Source organism: Chlorocebus sabaeus, chromosome 18 (genome assembly GCF_047675955.1).
Source record: "Chlorocebus sabaeus isolate Y175 chromosome 18, mChlSab1.0.hap1, whole genome shotgun sequence".
In the NCBI taxonomy this organism is placed as follows: Eukaryota; Metazoa; Chordata; class Mammalia; order Primates; family Cercopithecidae; genus Chlorocebus; species Chlorocebus sabaeus.
This window is the reverse complement of record NC_132921.1, coordinates 37,910,969-37,929,340: the sequence shown is the minus strand read 5'-3', so window position 1 is coordinate 37,929,340 and position 18,372 is coordinate 37,910,969. Positions and strand designations below refer to the sequence as shown.

General features: G+C 40.4%; 1 protein-coding gene across 4 annotated transcripts in view; it reads left to right on the top strand.

Moving 5' to 3' along the window:
- The window catches only part of SETBP1 (SET binding protein 1), a 378,123-nt gene that overhangs the window by 335,836 nt on the left and 23,915 nt on the right, over nucleotides 1–18,372 (top strand). For all 4 annotated transcript variants that reach the window (XM_007974168.3, XM_007974169.3, XM_007974170.3 and 1 more), the window contains exon 5: nucleotides 12,503–12,673. In XM_007974168.3, the coding sequence (XP_007972359.2) occupies nucleotides 12,503–12,673 (171 nt within the window). The remainder of the gene's footprint in view (nucleotides 1–12,502; nucleotides 12,674–18,372) is intronic.

The window sequence follows — 18,372 nt, the reverse complement described above, 5'->3', positions numbered from 1 at the left end:
TTAATGATTGTGCTAGAATATGCTAGTTCAGATCACCTCCATAAATCTCTAGTGTGGTCCCAGGTACAATGGAAGGTAATATGGGTGATCTTTTCAGCTCAGGGGACGTTGTTATTTTTATTTAAATTTCTTGTTCCGGCATCTTGTTTCATCAACTAGATATTCGGCTACCCAAAGATTAGACTGTTTCTTATATTTTACAGTCCCCCAAAGGGCACAGAGTTACTGTATTCGCAGTAGGTACTGAAACTTTTGTTGAATAAATTAACACATGCACAAAACTGCTTTCTTATAGCCGACCACCAGCAGTTTATTGAGAATGTGGCATCAAATTGAATATTTAGAAGTTGACAAAACTTGGCCTGTTGGGGTTCCAGCGTTCAGAGAATTCAAAGTTAGTAAGTATGGCAGAGATGGAGAAATTAGTTTGCCAGCAACCTGTCATCCAAATTGCAAGCCCTCCAGTCAGGCATTTGGTAGCGTCCACCCTAAATACCTTTTAAATATTCAAAGTTCTTTGGATTTGTTCCTGGCTGGCCTGTTCTGAGCATATTCTCTGTGCCAGCCACTTTGCTAAGCATTTTATTGGCATTATCTCATTTAATCCCTATGATAGCCCTCTGAGGTGGGAGGTTTATTACACTTTAAAAACATAAGGAAACTGAAGCTTTGAGAGGTTAAATCATTTAAACAAGGTCAAATACCTAGTTAAGTGACAAAGCTGGGATTTAAACCAAGGACCGTCTGGCTCCAGGGTCATGGCCTTATCCACCAGCTGAAAACTCCTTTTCTTATAAGTGGCATATTTCCCAATTACTGACTAACGTATTTGTATTTTGATCCTTACACAGAATGCTTCTGTCTCCATGTCTTTGCTTTGCTCTCCTCCTCTTAACCTCGCTCCCCTTTAAAATAAAGACTAAACAATTTCACAGGCTGTTTCTTATGTCTTGAGACAGGGATAAAAAGTAAGGACTTCTGTACTGGGGATTTCATTTGGAAGGCTGAGAAATGGGAATTTCAAAGACTGGAGACAAGATACCAGTTCAGAATCAAAAAATAAGATTTTTGATTCTAAACTAGCGTTCTATACTCACCTCTCTGGTTCCATGATGCTGAATAATAGTGTGAGGCTGCTTTTCCTGAAATGCTTCTTTCTTTTTTAATAGCATTCTGCCTCCATAGCAGTCTGTGAATCTTTGACTCAGAGGCAATAGTCTCTCTACCAGTTCCAAACCTCCCCAGTGACAGCTTCCTCTCCTAGCTCAAGCCCCACCAAGGGCTCTTCATCCTCATTGTCCACTTACGTAAACTTCCCACTCCTCTTCTCTGGATGACCTAAAGACCTCCTCAGATACAGTTACTATTAAAATACTTCCCTTTTATCTTAACTCTTCAGTCTTGCATCAGTGTAATGGCAGACTGTCCATTAGCTCTGTGCACAATGCAGTGGTTGGAACCAACACAGGCATCATCCAAATCAAACTTCCTTTGGACCACTCTGGGACCAGGCAACAGTGAAATTACTTTAGAGGAGGGTTGTAAGAAATGCACTGCATCCATTTCTTAAACAGGGGCTTACAGAATCAACCAAGTAGAAAGAAATGTTGAGATGCATTTAACCTCATTAGTTTCAGTAGGACTGGCTCCCTCCAATCCATCAGGGTTGAGCTACATTAGTGAAACTCAACTATTTCCAAATCTCATTTACATAATGGATGAGATGTGAAATGAGCCCAATGTGAGGGGAACCGCCTGGAGGCACTAAAGTTTATCACAATATGTAAGAGTTCTTTTAGATCATTGCATTAAATTTCCACTAACAAGGTAACAAATTAATTGTCTGTATTACTGTACTAGCCCAAAGTCTATTGACTACAGAGTATCAGCCGAGGAAGGCAGCTGGGGTTTCAAGGGCTGCAGATGCTCAGAGATGCTTAAAGGGAGGTGATGAATACTACCTTGGCTTTCTCCTGCCCCTTTAAGAAATCCCAGGCCCCTCTGTAATCTGATGGTGGACTTTGGCTTTATTAGTGAGGTAAGCGAGGATGAGTAAATCAACTGTATCAGACAAGCCTCAGGACATCTAGAAATTGATCATTCTGCCGAAATAAGCACTCTGTGTTTATTAGCTGGGAGTTCATCACTATCGCTTCTCCTCATCCAATTCCTAAGAGATTTCAAAGCCATCATCATGGTATTAGCTCGTCTGACTGAACTACTAGAGATAAAGATTAGGAGATCTATCTAATGATGGGTCTGAGTTTCTTTGATTTTTTTTTTTTCACTTCTATTGCAAAGAGGAGAGCTTTTCTAGCACACATTCTGTGTCTACATGTGCATGCCTGCACACAATCAGGATGTATTTCTATTCTACAGGAGGAATTCAAACAGTGAAATAAAGTAGGTGGTTTGAAGAAAGGACACCCAATAAAGCACTTAAAACAATGCAACTTTCTCATATCAAAAGACATGACTACTTAACAAGGGGAATGTATGCTGAACTGATTTCTCAAGCCATATACAGTGGGTGATCTTTTGCTGAGAAAACTAATTATATTCCATAACCTTATTTATAATTCCAACATCAATACACAGCCAAACTTCTACAGATATGTCCATAAAAGGTGAGGACATTTTGGGCTAATCTTTCACAAGCTAGTAAATGTGCATTTATCTGTTTATACATATATTTATGTGCACACATGCACTAAGCTCCTGATACCAAGCTCTTTTTTCAATGTGGCTTCTAAATAAGCAGTAATCAAAATGCAAATAAGGTGACCCAGTTAGTATTGAGATCTGTATTACCATGCAGATGTGCTCTGCGACTGTGTGCTCTAGAGGTAAAAAGAAAGACACTACAAAAGATGCTTATATTAACTGGCATTGATTACTAAGTCCTTCACATTTGGAAGAATCTAGAGAATAATCTTCTAGAGACAATGATCCTACAGCTTATATCACATCTGGCATTTTTGGCTTGATCTGTTTCTAAGCCATCCTGTGAGTGTGGCTAACAAGCATGCACCAGGAGTAAAAGACTGGTTTCTTGAAGTCTCAGAATATGACCCTTGAGCACCAAGCCAGCATGCTGGCCTGAGACGATCCAAGGACATGACTAGTGTCAGAATCATGCCTCTGCCACCCTCTGTATGTGACACTAGGCACAGCAAGTCACATCCCCTTTCTGGAACTCAGATACCCAGGAAGGATTGGACTAGCTTTCTTCCAACGTTAACCTACCTTGATTTTACTCTACTGAAGCTCCAATATGTTCAGCAATAGCCTGTAACATGCTTTATGTCTATTACTGTAGCAAATTCTTAACCTACCTAATTGACAAGGATGTAATGTGCATACTTGGTACATTGTACTAATGAATTGGTCTTAATTACATGTATGCATTGGTTTTTTCCTCTTAGTACCTTTTGCAACTCCGTTTGTTATACTTTTCAAAGAATAGTTACCACCCTATTGTCTCTGCACTTTTTAAAGCATGGTCGCAATTACATCAGCATTTTGTTTGGTTCTATCTGTGCTTTGTCCTTCTGTAGTGTGTGTGTATGTGTGTGTGTGTGTGTGCCTGTACGTGTGTGTTCATGTGTGTGTACAAACCAACTTAGGCAAGAATTCTAACCTGAGCTTAAAAATATCTGTGAACTGTAAACTGGGTTCTATGTGTATATGTGCTTCTCCCCCTCCCACCACCAGTGACCTGGGAAGAATAGAATCTGATGCTGGAGATGCAGAAAAATTAAAACATTTAATTTTAATTTAATTCAGTGTTTGTTTTTTTTACAACTCATCCAAAGCACTCTCTTTGCAGCTGCACAAAGAAATGTAATTTCTGCTTTTGCTCTGGTCATTTTCCAGCCGTGGCAGGCCCTCTTTCTGCTTCTAGTTGTGGAATTCTACCCAACTTTTAAGATTGGGAGTTTTGTACCTGTGTGTATCTTCCTGAGTGGGTGGTTGACTCCATTCAGGAAGGACTCAAGTTCCTGAGGCATGATGGTTCTTGTCACTTATGGGTTGTTCGTGAATGTTGAAATAATAAATGGATGAGCAGGAGGTCACCTCAGATCCCATTGAGATCTCATTTGCCTCCTAATTTAACTTGGGATGGCTCCTCTTTGCAATTTTTATGTCTAATACCTCTCCATTCTAAGTGATGTCATTGGATACTTCTAGAAAACATCTTTGAGCTGGCATAATCTTTCCACTATAGAATTGAGAGAGAGTGATTTCTGCATCATTAGAATTTACTACATAGAGTAAAATACTCTTTAGTGTATATCTGTTATTTTCTAATGAACAAAAATGTTATCTTCTCAGTCTATTTCTGCACTTCTGAATTAAGAAGGCAAGAACTAGTCAGACTGTGTATAGCGGTTTCTCTGAATCTAGAAAGCTCAGAATCAGAATAGTGATTTATTCTGACCAGGAGGAAACTAAAGCAGAATGAGATTCCAAGTCTTGTCCAAGTTCATCTAACAGTCATGGGGAAGAGCTTGCAATAACCCAATGTCTCACAATTTCTATCTCTTAATTTTCATATTAGCAAATTATTTCTCTCTCATGTAAGATATTGACCATAAATATCCATTGAATAATTTCTTTGGATCAGTCTTATGCTAGCAAGATACAGGAAAAGAATATAAAGTCTCTGCTTTCTCAGGAATTAAAATCTTGTAGGGGACACACTTAACTTTAGCATACCTAAGACATAAGTTTAAAATGAGACAATCACTAAGTGTAGTGCTAAGAAGTCATCATGGTTAACACAATTGAGTGCTTACTATAACTAGGCACCAAAGGAAGTGTTCTTACATGTGTGTTAGTTTTCTCTTGCTGCCATAACACATTTCCACACACTTAGTGGCTTAAACAACACAAATGCATCATCTTTCAGTATTAGAGGTCGGAAGTCTGAAATGGGTCTCATTGAGCTAAAATCAAAGAAAGCTCCATTTCTTTCTGGAAACTGTAGGGGAAAATCCATTTCCTTGTTTTCCAGCTTCTAGAGGCCATCTGCATTCCCTGATCATAGCTTTCTCCTCAGTCTTCAGGGCCAGCAACATTGCAGCTCTCTCACCCTGTTTCCATCATCATATCTCTTTTTCACTAACTCTTGTCTTCTGCCTTCTTTCATTTGAATTGACTTTTGTGATTGTACTGTGACCATCTAGATAATGAAGAGTACTCACTCTATCTTAAGGTCAGCTGATTAGCAGCATTAAGTTTTATTTGCAATCTTAATTTACCTTTGTCATATTCACAGGTTCTAGGAATTAGGATGTGGACAACTTTGTAGGGATAACATTATTTTCCGTTTACCTCAATATGTAAACTCCTTTAATCCACACAATGACCTCATTAACAGATGAGAAAATTAAGGCATGGAAAGTTAATATAACTTTCCCAAGATCACACAGCTAGTAAAACCGGTAGTCTCTCTCTAGAGAATATATTCTTTACCCATTTGCTATATTTCATAGCATGTACACTATATATACTTTAATGGAAAAAGGGAGTTTTAGAATAGAGCAATATGTGGGCTAAAGTAATTAGTGCAGTTTCCTAAAAGGTTTGAGCCTAGAAAGATAGATATGTCCATCTACCATTTGTAAGTACCTAGTACCTACCAAGCTAGGTGCTAGGGAACCAACAGGAAGTGAGACATGGTTTCTAACCCCAAAACTTTTGCAGTTGCCTAGAAGAATTGGCAGAGAAATGAACAAGTAAGTGTGAAACAGGAGGTGTATTCTGTTACAGAAGTCTGTTCAGGATAGTGAGATGACAAATGGGAAGGAGGCCTAAACTCTACCTGACAAGAAGATATGGTTTTAATTTTTCCCAGCTGCCTTTCCAGGCAGCGCTCAGTGTTTGTTTTTTTTACAACTCATCCAAAGCACTCTTTTTGCAGCTGCACAAAGAAATGTAATTTCTGCTTTTGCTCTGGTCATTTTCCAGCCCTGGCAGGCCCTCCTTCTGCTTCTAGTTGTGGAATTCTACCCAACTTTTAAGATTGGGAGTTTTGTACCTGTGTGTATCTTCCTGAGTGGGTGGTTGACTCCATTCAGGAAGGACTCAAGTTCCTGAGGCATGATGGTGCTTGTCACTTATGGGTTCTTCGTGAATGTTGAAATAATAAATGGATGAGCAGGAGGTCACCTCAGATCCCATTGAGATCTCATTTGCCTCCTAATTTGTGAAGGACTCATTGGGCTTCCTTTGTTGTTTGGTTTATCAATTGTATAGGTGTTTCTGTCTTACCCCCCTCTCCACTTCTAAACCATCTCTGTGAAGACAGAGATCACAACTTCCAAGTTTTGCTAGTCAACTCTCAAACAATTGTTAAATTCCAAATGATTTATTCTAGAATCAGTGAATAGTATTCTGCCCCAGAGTAACCTTCATCCTAAAAGGTGAAATTTATCCTAGAATGAAGGTAATGATGATAAATTTCCTTAATTCATCTCTTCACTCATCCTAGAATGAAGTAAAACTCATTTGACATAAAACTAATGCTGATAGGGTCATCACCTCTGATTAAGCAGGTTGTTTGCTATTCACAGGTGCCTAGCTTGGGGGGAGAATGGGGATAAAATCCATCCTGCGCTCCTCTCCCCAAGCTATGAGCCCCTGGGGTTCATGTGCACACAGAAAGCTGTGTCTTTTTCTAATTTGCCCAAAGGTGCCCTCTCTTTAATAAGCTCTGAGTCCATGGAGCTATATTCACCTGGAATTTTGCCTTTTTCTAATTCACCCAAAGATGCCGTATGAATAGTAGCAGAGGCTCTGTCTTCTGATGATTAAAAAGTGCTTTAGGCTCTTTCATTGCCCTTCCTTACAAAAAGCCACAGCTACTCTTATGCTACACAAAAATTATTAGAATGTAAATCTTGGGGAAAAGGGCCTTTAATTGTTTTGACCAGTGCCATATCTCTTGTATGGTAGATGTTCAGTACATATTTGTTGAACTAATGAATAAGCCAGTTCAACAAAAATAAAATATGTATTGACTTTGGCACAGAAAACTATTATTTCCCAAAACCTACAAGTATCTATTACTTGATTCACTTTCTTCTGTAATGTCGATTCCCTTTATTGCCATGAATGAAGTTCATTTGCAAACAAGAATAAAGAACAATAGAATAATCTAAATAGACAACCAATATATTGGCGAGGGAATTATTACCAAGTTTTCAAGAGTAGTTTTTTTCCTGTGAAAAATATGTCATTTACTAGTTTACCCAAAAGTCTACTTGTTATAGGGAAAGAAAGAACATTGAATTAAGTCAAGAAACATGGATTTCAGCATCGCTTCATCCACACATATGATATGTAAACTTGGGCAAATCACTTGGTCTTCTGTGCCTTTATTTCCTTGTTCGCAAATTAGGGATTTCACCATTTGCAGCACGGGGATGCTGCAAGGGACAAAGAGCATAATGCATATTAAAGCTCTTTGCAAGTTTAAAAACCACTAACTGCTCAATATAACTCCCAGTCTATGCCAAAATCTGCCTTCTGCAGTGTAAAGGGAGCCAGGAAGATGACTAAAGGGACCAACCATCCCAGTGGTGTCAGCCCCTTCCACCATGCCAGCCTGGGCTTTGTCACCATGAAATATCTACATTTGCAAATCTTAGAATTACAAAATTAATTAAACTGTTCAACAAGCCTATATTAATCACATACTATCTGCCAGATATACTGTGCTCTGCAGCAGATGTTACAAAATGAATTACGTATGGATCCCTTGGTGATGACTCCATCACCTCTTTTATTTTCAAGAAACTGCAGAACGAAGAACCAAGTGGGAATCAGAGAATCTAGACTGTTCCACCTCTTACAGCTGTGTGATTTTAGATAGATCAGATGACCTCTCTGAACCCCTTGACTTTCTTATCTAGGAAAGGGTAGTAAATAGTATCCATCCCACAAAGATTTTTGTTTGTTTTTCTTCAGATAGAGAAATGACATAAAGTAGATAACTAGCTTTATAAACTATAGAACAACATACAGCTTCTCTAAGGTGAGGCTGGTTTTTATTATCCAAGGTTGCAGAGCTCATTAAAGGGATCCTGGGAAAGTCAGCCACCATAGACCCTACTTTTCTTTCATGACCTCTGTGACCTTCAGCAACCTGGGGAGGAGGTAATTGAGCAGCAACTACTACTTCGGAAGAAACAGAATCGAAATATTGAAGCTATTGACTCACCCTTAAGGTAGTAAACAATGCTTTGGTCTCTGACCTTTTCGCATCCTGGGGCAGTCAATAACCTGGCCACTAGATGCAGCGCCTGCCACTGATTTTGATTTGGGAGTAGTTTAACCTTGAACTGAGCTCCAAGTAACCAAGGCAACAGGAAGTCAGCTTCTGCATCGAAGGAGCAGGAATCCATAAATCAAGTCCCTAATGCAAACACGGTGTGCAGGTAGAGGTTTGAGGGGATAAGTGGTCTATGAGAAATTACCTTTGAAAATGAGTGACTATTTCCACATAGGCTACAGCACAGTTTCAAAGACTTTTTAAAAAAAAAAAAATTATCAATAGAGGTCAATAGGTTATAGCAGAATGTTTTTCTTATAGGTTTAACTTTTTTGTATTTCCTCCTGTGTCTTTTAATTAAGAACAGATGTTGGATCCACAAAGGTATTAGCATTGTTATTTTCCTCTTTAAAAACTTACTGGCCTCCAAATAGGCAATCCTCAGTGCAATTTGTCTCATGTTGGGGTTTAGGGATGCTCTGAACACGCCTACCAAGAGTGCTCTCCATACAGTCTACTTTCTGAGTTTGAGACCCAGTGATCCCTTCCCAGAGCACACCAGTGGCATTACAATTGTCTCTGTGTAAGCAGTGGTGCTACATCTCAATGGTCCCGTCAGTACAAGGTTAAGTCTGGGTTTCTTTATGATCACCCTCTAGCATCAAAAATCTCCCTCCCATTGATAGAAGCCTGGTTCATGCTGAGAAGAAACGTTTCAAATGCCGCCCCCCCCCCCCCCCAACCACTTTGCTTTTGCTCATCATAGAATATCAGTCACCACCTGGAATGAAGGGTAATGAAGAGGCTTCCAGTGGTCAGCCCGCCCAATGCACTCTCCCAAGGACCAGTACCCCATCACCATCTCCTGATACCTCTGCCCTCAGACAGATTTTGTGGATTAATAAGTGTTCATAGATTAGCCTTTGTTTAAAGTGTACTTAATATTCTTGCTTGTATTATTTCTGGGATTGTTTCCATTATCCTTTCAAAATTCAAAAATGGCTGAGAAAAATGTCAGGGCTTTTTTTTTTTTTTTTTCTTTTTTAATTTGTTTTCAAAATCATTGGGTGGTAACTAGAAAGCTGTACTCGAATCTAGAAAATTCTAAAGGATCTAGGGTTTTCAAGAGAGCTAATAGTAACCATCTAAATTATAGAATGTTTTAAGTATCATTTTATTACTATTAGTATATTCTGTAACATAAACACTTGAGTAGCAAAGTACACCCATGAGAGATCTGACTGGCTCAACTCTAATGAATTGATGTGGACTGAGACTAATTTGAATTGTGAGCATTTGCATAAAAATGGGTACAACTAAAGTGACTTAACTCCATTTATTCCGAAGTGAGAGCTAAATATCTGACTGCTAATCCTGTTTATGGCCTTCATGCCCCAAGCATATCATAATTTGAACAAAGAATTACCTTCCCAACTTGTGTCCACGGTATAAAGATGACATATCAGTGAGTTTTTCCAGAGGAGCTGTTATGCAATAGAAATCTGACAGCTTAGATTTCCTGAGGTGTTCCATGGAAATTCTGCCTCCATCCATTCGGTGGGAATGCCATGGTGGTGCAGTGTACCAAAATGGGAAATTTTCATCAGACTCATGCCTGCCTTGCCCATTATCAGACTTTTTAGCAGCCAAGTTGTGAAAACACCTCAGTCATTCTGCCCCTGTGCCCATAGGCTTCTGGATATTTTCCAAACTGTGTTTGTTTTCTGAAAGGAATGAAAAGTTTAATACATGTTTGTGGGTTTTTAAAATATTAACAATAAAGAAGGCTAAGAAGTGGCCAGGCGCGGTGGCTCATGGCTGTAATCCCAACACTTTGGGAGGCTGAGGCTGGTGGATCACGAGGTCAGGAGATCGAGACCATCCTGGCCAACATGGTGAAAACCCATCTCTACTAAAAATACAAACAATTAGCTGGGTGTGGTGGCAGATGCCTGTAGTCCCAGCTACTTGGGAGGCTGAGGCAGGAGAAATCGCTTGAACCCAGGAGGTGGAGGTTGCAGTCAGCCGAGATTGTGCCACTGTACTTCAGCCTGGGCAACAGAGTAAGACTCTGTCTCAAAAAAATAAAAAGTTAAGAAGTAAAAACACTGCCTCTTCCTTACCAGTCTCTGAGCTCTCCTTCCTCAGAATAACCACTGTTACCTATTTGGATGTGTTGCTTTACACATGATTTTGAATGCATTTTAAATATGTCTGTACCTAGCCCATGATGAGCACACCTGCAAATTTTACAAACAAGGCATACTATACATACTTGCTACACCTTCTAGTTTCTTGATGGTTCTGCCTTGCAATCTGTCTGTCATAGAATTTGATGTTTGCCTATCTCCACCTTCAAAGGGCTATGAAATATAAACTCCAAGAAAAGCATAAGTGGCATTTTTGTTCATGGCATCACAACTGGGAGTTTCAGAGACCGAAATGGAGAATAGGAGGAAGGAAGGAGGTAAATGTCAGCATGACTGTCTTCCTTAGATAGTTACAGATGCCTTATCCAGGTGTGATACTGGGGCCTCTTCATCCTCAGTCATGCTGTCGGCAGACTGGGGTCATGGTCAGGTATTCGAGTATGGCCAGATGGACCAATATGATCCCTGGGTTTAGCGTCCAGCTACCTGGAAACTTCCAGCTTTGACATTAAGAGCTGTATGAGTGAGTTCAGTTCTCTTTTAACCTTTTAGAAATGTGCTCTCTTCATCTGTAAAATTGAGAAAACGGTAATATCCACACTACATGCTTCACAGGGTTGCCACGAAGCCCAAGAGAAGCTGATCACAAAATGGCAATGAGATAATGTTACTCTGGGAGGGGACTGTATCACTCAGGTTAGTTGGGATTAAAAAAAAAAATGAGTCAAGAACCAATATGATAAGGCCCAATTTGTTGTTGTTGCTGTCAGTGTTATGTAGCTGACAGATGGAGAAACTGAATAGGTAACCATTTGAAATGGATTCACATGCCCTCAGCCTCTGGACTTACATTTGGATGAGTAGAGAGCCTTGTTTTTGCATTGGGGTGGGGAGGAAGGTGCCCATATATTCTTAGTCATGTCAGGGAGAAGAACTGACCCTTTGCTTGCTGGTTACAATTGGTTCTGAGGAAGCAGCAGGTCATAGTAATGATAGTTGCAATAATAGGGATAATAATAATGTTAAGCACTTTCATAGCACGGACTATGCACTAGGCACTGTTCTAAGCACTTTACATCGATCGACTTGTTGGATGCTCACAACATCCCCTACAAGGTAGTATCATCACTACCCCATTTTTACAAGTAAAGAAGTTTAAAACTTGGAGAGATTAACTAACTTGCTCTTCATCACAGAGTTGGAAAGTGGCGAAGCCTGGATTCAAGCTCAGGAAATGGGATTGCAGAATAGCTCTTACTGTTTGTTACATAGGAAATTTCTAGGCCCTTACAGGGGCACCTCCTGACTCCTCAGGCTTTTCAGCATCATCATGACATGACATATGATGCCTGTTATGACCAGACACTTAAAGGCCCCCAGATCAGCTCTCCTTACCCTACAGGCTGATGACACACTAATCCCCACAGTTCATCTTCCACCTCCAGCATGCTGGCCTCATCTGCATCATGTTTACTCCCCTCCCATGCCTTAGCCTATGCTCTTACCGAAAGGGCCTTTCCCTCATCCTTGAAGCTTCAGCACGAGCCTTTCCCCACTTCTTTCAACACTGATCTCTATGTCCTTAGAACTCCCCAAACACCTAGGATAAGTAACACACAAGCCTGCACGAGCTTGCTGTCCAATTTTTCCTTCTCATTCAGTCTTGTTTCCCCAGCTGGATGAGAGGAGAAGTCTTACTAGGGTAGGAGCCATGTCTCTTCCACTCTGAGCTCCCCATCATGCTGCACACGCACAGCCTCTGTAAAGATAGGAATGTACATCATCAGAAGGCAAAGGGTCACCTGATGGATTATTCTGCTTCACTAGGCCTATGCTGTGACCCCACCACTTCCAGACAGCCAGCCTAGAATGGCATCACTCCTAACCTCAGCCACAAAAGCAAAACCAGTCATAGCTATTTTTCCTCTTTAAGCATTTTAAATTTCATTCTTGTTGTACCAGAAGGAGGTGTTCAAATCCTTTGACCATTTCCTCAGATCATGTCCAGGTTATATGTTGTCTATCTTCCTGTTCCCTTAAAGTGACTGAAAGCTTTGGGGTTGTTATTTTTTAGGGATGCCAAGTCCCCACTTAAAAGTGGACCAGACAGCAGTGCATAGTAAGAACGAAGGCTCAGTGCCCACCATGATGACCAGGAAGAAGCCAGCCACAGTTGACAGTGTTGCAATTCCACCAGCCCCAGTGTTATCTCTCCTTGCTGCATCCGCAGCAACATCGGACGCAGGTGAGCACTTTTCAGATGCTTTGGGTTCACCCCAAGCAAGACGAATGTGGAGAAAGCCCACTGAGAATGGCCTGTTGAATACAGGTAAGAGTACTCTGTTTTGCCATCGTCCCGTAGACTCTGAACATGGGAACTGTTTCAGCACTGGCTCTTTGAAGTGGGAGGAGATCTGAGAAAAGAAGGAGATCTCCTGGGAATGTAGAGGGTGGGTACTCTGGAACATTCTTCACTTTATTCTAACATGGGTCCACTGAGTAGCAACTAAATGCTAACATTATTAATCACTCTTTGTCAAGCCTTAGGAATTACTAATCTCTACATCAAGGGCCTTATATATGTTATTTCTTGTAGCTCATAAAATAAACACTTGTATCCTCATTTTCAGAAGAGGAAGCTAAGAGTAAAGAAGCCTGCCCCAAGAACCTGTGGACAGTCAGGATTCCAAAGCCCATGCTCTCAACCAGTGCATTTCACTGTCCCTTGCTCATCAGGGTTGAAAGACCTGATGAGTAATCACTGATTTATTGATGCATCGATACCTCCTACCCATGAATTGATAAATTTCTCAGTAGTTCCCAGAGTCCTCGCCAACAGTGGATAAAATATAAACTCCTTATTTAGATATCTCAAGTTCTCCACAGCCTGGTCCTTTCCACCTCTGTTCCCCACAGTGCCTCCCACCAGCCCCTGTGCCCACCTCCACTGTGTCAAGCTCATCCCTGCCTCCAGGAAGAGAGGCCTTGGGTTTGACTTAACACCTGAACTTGGAGACAGCCTTACTCAATTCCTAATCACATCCTACAAGTCCTTAAAACACAGCTAGTCACAGCTCCTCCAGGATACCCAGAATCTCTACCATGCAGTTCCCATCATTTCACAGACTGCAACTTCTCCCATGTAACAAAATTGCACATACCTCAGAGGCAGAGTCAACTATTTAGATTCTTGCTATCTCCCTGACATGCAGCATGACAATGTTACATACATATTTCTTGAATTAACATATTAATGTAAATGTGGCAAGCACATTACAGTATTTAGAAAGGCCTGTTATGATTAGAAACCCAAGAAGAGACTCATTCTTAATATTTAGTCCAAATTCATTTTTCAATTTAGCAGTTTGCTTTGAGTAAAGAACTCAACTTGTCTATATAACTACCTCCTTCATGGAAAGCACTGGTAATTAGAAAATGAGCCCAACTGAAATAACAGAAAGAAACACTTGGAATGACACTTCCCCAGTTGAATTCAGCAAAATACTAGTAGGTGTTTTGTGATAAAGGATGTTTTCATGGAAAAGTAGGTGTAGGAAAAGCTGCTGCCTTGCCCCTGATTCTTTCTTGCAGGGCTTTTCAGGGCCTTGCATTGACCAATGTGCATTGTGAGGTTGCAGGATCATATCTGAACATACAACCCTTTTTTCTGGGACTATCTCTTAACATCTCTTGGAACTGGTGTTCCCTCCAGCCATTTGAAAACTCTTGCTCTGAAGGAATGGGGTCATCTCTCAAATATGATCATGAGCCTTTACTTGGTGTGAAACAAAAAGTTTGTGGTGGAATTGCCAGGTAAATGGTGACAATGAGGAGTACAAGAAGAAGACAAAGGAGGGAAAGTCACAGAGAAATGCAGAGGAAGTTACCCCTGAGATTTGATGGATTAGTAGCACCTTGGAGGGAGGGTGTCCAAACAAAGGGAGCAAGTTGGGCAGCGTCTTGGAAGTGGGAACTGGTGCTATGGCTGACTTCAAGGAAGACATCATTTGGTTTAAGCAAAAGATTTGGGCTATGCTGTGCACCCACCCAGATCAGTGGTTATTCAACCTTGTCGATTAAGCACTGGACACCTCCCTTTATGGATTGAGAAATTAGTCTTTGTGTTTCCACCTTTGCCTGCCATGCGCAGATATTCCCCTGAGGCAAAAGACAGGTGGTCCCCTATTTTCCTCCCCTGCACTCTTTCCCTTCATTGTGAGAGAACTTATTCTTGGGATCACATGCTTATATGGGCCTGCCTCCTCTAGTGCATCCAGTAAATAATTTACGAATATGCCAAATGGGCAGTAGAAACAGGTGGGTATTACACTTTTATACTTGACTCCCTGGTAATCAGAGCTCAGCCCAGACGCCCCTGTTGCAGGATGCAAGAACGGGCTGTTTATTTTTGGCAGTACTTAAACGAGACCCTCATGAGAATTTCACAGATTTGGTCCATTTCCGGGTCTCTGGCTGCTGAGCTGGACTTTTGAGGGGAAATAGGCCAGATATCTACCCCAGGTGCTGGAAGACAGACCTTCCTGAGATTTCACTCCCCACAGATAAAAAGCTTCCCACAAACCTGGGAGAGCTAGAAATACACAGGCTGGGCTTGTGGCCAATGATCTGTTTTACACGTGAAGAAACTGAGGCCTCTTGAGATTCAGAGATTTGCCTGAGGTCATACAGTTGGATTGGAACCCAAATTTCCTGATTTACTGCCCGATTTCCAGTGGATTCCCACTTCTGTCATAGTCCCAACATGAGCAAAGGCAGATTTTTTTTTCCATAAATATGGACTTCTACTTCTTTTGGAGAACAGTGAATGAAGCTCATAATTTGATGAGGTAGAGAGAGAGCTTTAGCCAAAGCCAAGCACATAGTAGGTAGTTAATAGTTTCTGGATTTGATCTTATTTAATTAGGTGCTTGAAATATATAGTAACATATATAGTACAGTAATATATATTTCTGACGAAACAACTCACTTGATTTTTGTTTTCTTTCGAGCGCCTTTCTTCATCTTTCACTATAAACAAGGTAGAATTACTTCTGGCTTTAGGCAGGGATCAGCTTATTTTTCAATAGGTTATCATTTCTACAGAATGGTTTTGGAAACACAGACAATTGCAGGGAGAAAAGAAAAGGAAAGAAGAGTTAAACTAGGTGGCTTATAAAACAAATTTAAGAAGTCATGTATAGACATAATAAGGTGATGAAGTAATTCGATTAATTAGAAATTTTATTTAGAAATAATGGATGCAGGCCAGGCATGGTGGCTCACACCTGTAATCCCAGCACTTTGAGAGGCCGAGGTGGGTAGATCACCTGAGGTCAGGAGTTCAAGACCAGCCTGGCCAACATGGCGAAGCCTCTACTAAAAATACAAAAATTAACCAGGTGTGGTGGCATCCCCCTGTAATCCCAGCTACTCGGGAGTCTTCCGCAGGAGAATTGCTTGAACCCGGGAGGTGGAGGCTGCATGAGCTGAGATCGTGCCACTGCACTCCAGCCTGGGTGACAAAGCGAAACTCCATCTTAAAAAAATAAAAAAAAAAAAAAAATTAAGAAAGAATGGAAGCAAAAATACCTAGTACAGTTCCTGACACATGTTACATGCTCAGTAAATAATCACTGAGCGAAACAAATGATTGAGAGGCAGTAGCTGTGTGCTTTTACAGCATTAAATATGATGAGAGATACCTGAGAAAAACAAAATCTTGAAACTGCCATTTTGTTTTTTTGGGGGTTTTTTTTTGTTTTTTTAAGATGGAGTCTTGCTCTGTCACCCAGGCTGGAGTGCAATGGTGCAATCTTGGCTCACTGCAACCTCCGCCTCCCAGGTTCAAGCGATTCTCCTGCCTCAGCCTCCTGAGTGGCTGGGATTACAGGCACATGCCACCATGCCCGACTAATTTTTGTATTTTTAGTAGAGGCGAGGTTTCACTGTATTGGCCAGGCTGGTCTCGAACTTCTGACCTCAGGTGATCCGCCCGCCTCGGCCTCCCAAAGTGCTGGGATTACAGGCATAATAACAATTAAATGGAAAACATTTGACAGGCACTTTGTAGGCTGCTGGAAAATACTCGCCAAATAATTTATCAGTCTCTAGTAAGAACAGTACTGTTTTCAAATAGGTGATCTTTAGTAAAAGTACAACGAAGGAACATTCCCACCTTATTTTATAAACAATACAGTATGGGAGAAATGCATATGGGTCGAGGGTTTACAAATACGTGTTTTCTAGCTTGTATGCCTATATGCATGTGCTATATGGATCTCCAGGGTTTTTTGTTTCAGGCAATTTTTTTACTTTCTCAGAGTCTCAGAGGCATACTGATTATGACATTATTGATTTGTAAAAGGGGGCCATGGAGGAGATGCAGGAGGGAGTGGCGAGCTGGGAACATGTCAGTTTGTGAGCTACCGGGAGGGAGGATGGCGGTGGCTGCCAGAGGTGCTCAAACAGATCAGCCTTGGTGATCAAACTGCTCAATAGCTATTGATCAGCTGCAGCTCCCTGGTGCAGCTGTGGAGGTCTGATTCAAGGGAGCACTGCATCATTATTGTGAGTAATTAAGGCTAATGCAGTAAAAGCGCCACTAAAGTTTGCTCGAAGTGAGGCATAACTTGAAACAACTTCTATTACACTAGCCCAATAATGATTTCACAATCATATCAGATAATCCATACCTGAATAAGCCAGGCTGATTTTTCTGATTTTCTAGATGTTGAACTAACTTCTCAGGGAGATCATGTAATGTATAGAGAATTTGTGATTTCATTTCAGAAACATGTTTTCTCCCCTTATATTTAAGATGAGTCTATATGAATAAGTAGATTCCAAATGGTGGTAAGAATTCAGTAAAACATCAAGGCAACAAAATCTGAATGGTTTTGCACTTGAAAGACTAGACTAGCAATAATGGGAAAACAAGTATATCCTTTCTCTCTCTCTCTCTCTCTCTGTCTCTCTCTCTCTCTCTCTCTCACACACACACACACACACACACACACACACATCAATATTCTCTCATCTTAAGTCCAAGGAAGAAAAAAAAAGCAAACATGTATCAGCCATGCTATCATCAGATCTCAATTGCTCGAGGTGTAGCTCAGTTCAAGATAACAAGGAAGTAGAGTGAGCACAGCTCTTAACTTCTATCTGTTTTGTATCAGGCTAATCCATTATTATTTCAAACTATATTATCTACCATGTTTAAAAGTACCAGAGCCAATGAATAAGTGAAAATATTTAAATTTCATACGTCTTTTAAATTTTTAGGCATTTTGTTTCTCATAGCAGGGACTAATATTAGGGAAATCATTTTGTTATTAGCCAAACCAGTCCAATCAGAACTAACTGATACCTGTAGTCAAGATGCAAAACCTTAATCTTGAAAAATTAATTATCTTTACAAATAATAGTGGGAATTCTTAATACTAATGAAATCAGAATGAAATTCAGTATACTAGTAGCTAGAACAAAATGATTGTGAAAATTGCTTTCAGCTCCCAAATTCTAGGATACCTGAGTTTTCTCTTAGCCACCTGCCATCTATGGAAAGGGGCCCAGAATAATGAAGTAATATCCAGCTACAAAAAAGAGCAATGAATAGGAATTTAAGAATGATGCAATTATTTATTTACTTCTTTCTTTGTTATGTGGAGTCATGATCTGAAGGCCCTAACCAAAATAACAGGTCAAGTCAGCCAAAATCTTATCTTTAGAAGAACAAAAATAGAAGAAATAAAGGTGCAATTTAATAGAATTTGGAACATCCCGGGACCATAAATATATACATTGAAGAAGTCTCCAAATTGTGAAATATATTCCTATGTGCCCAGTCTAATCACTTAAAATATTCAGTAGAAAACCTCCCAAAGAAGATCCAGAGCAAACAAAGCTTAAATTTAAAGTAATTGTTCAAGTTGACTGAAAAGT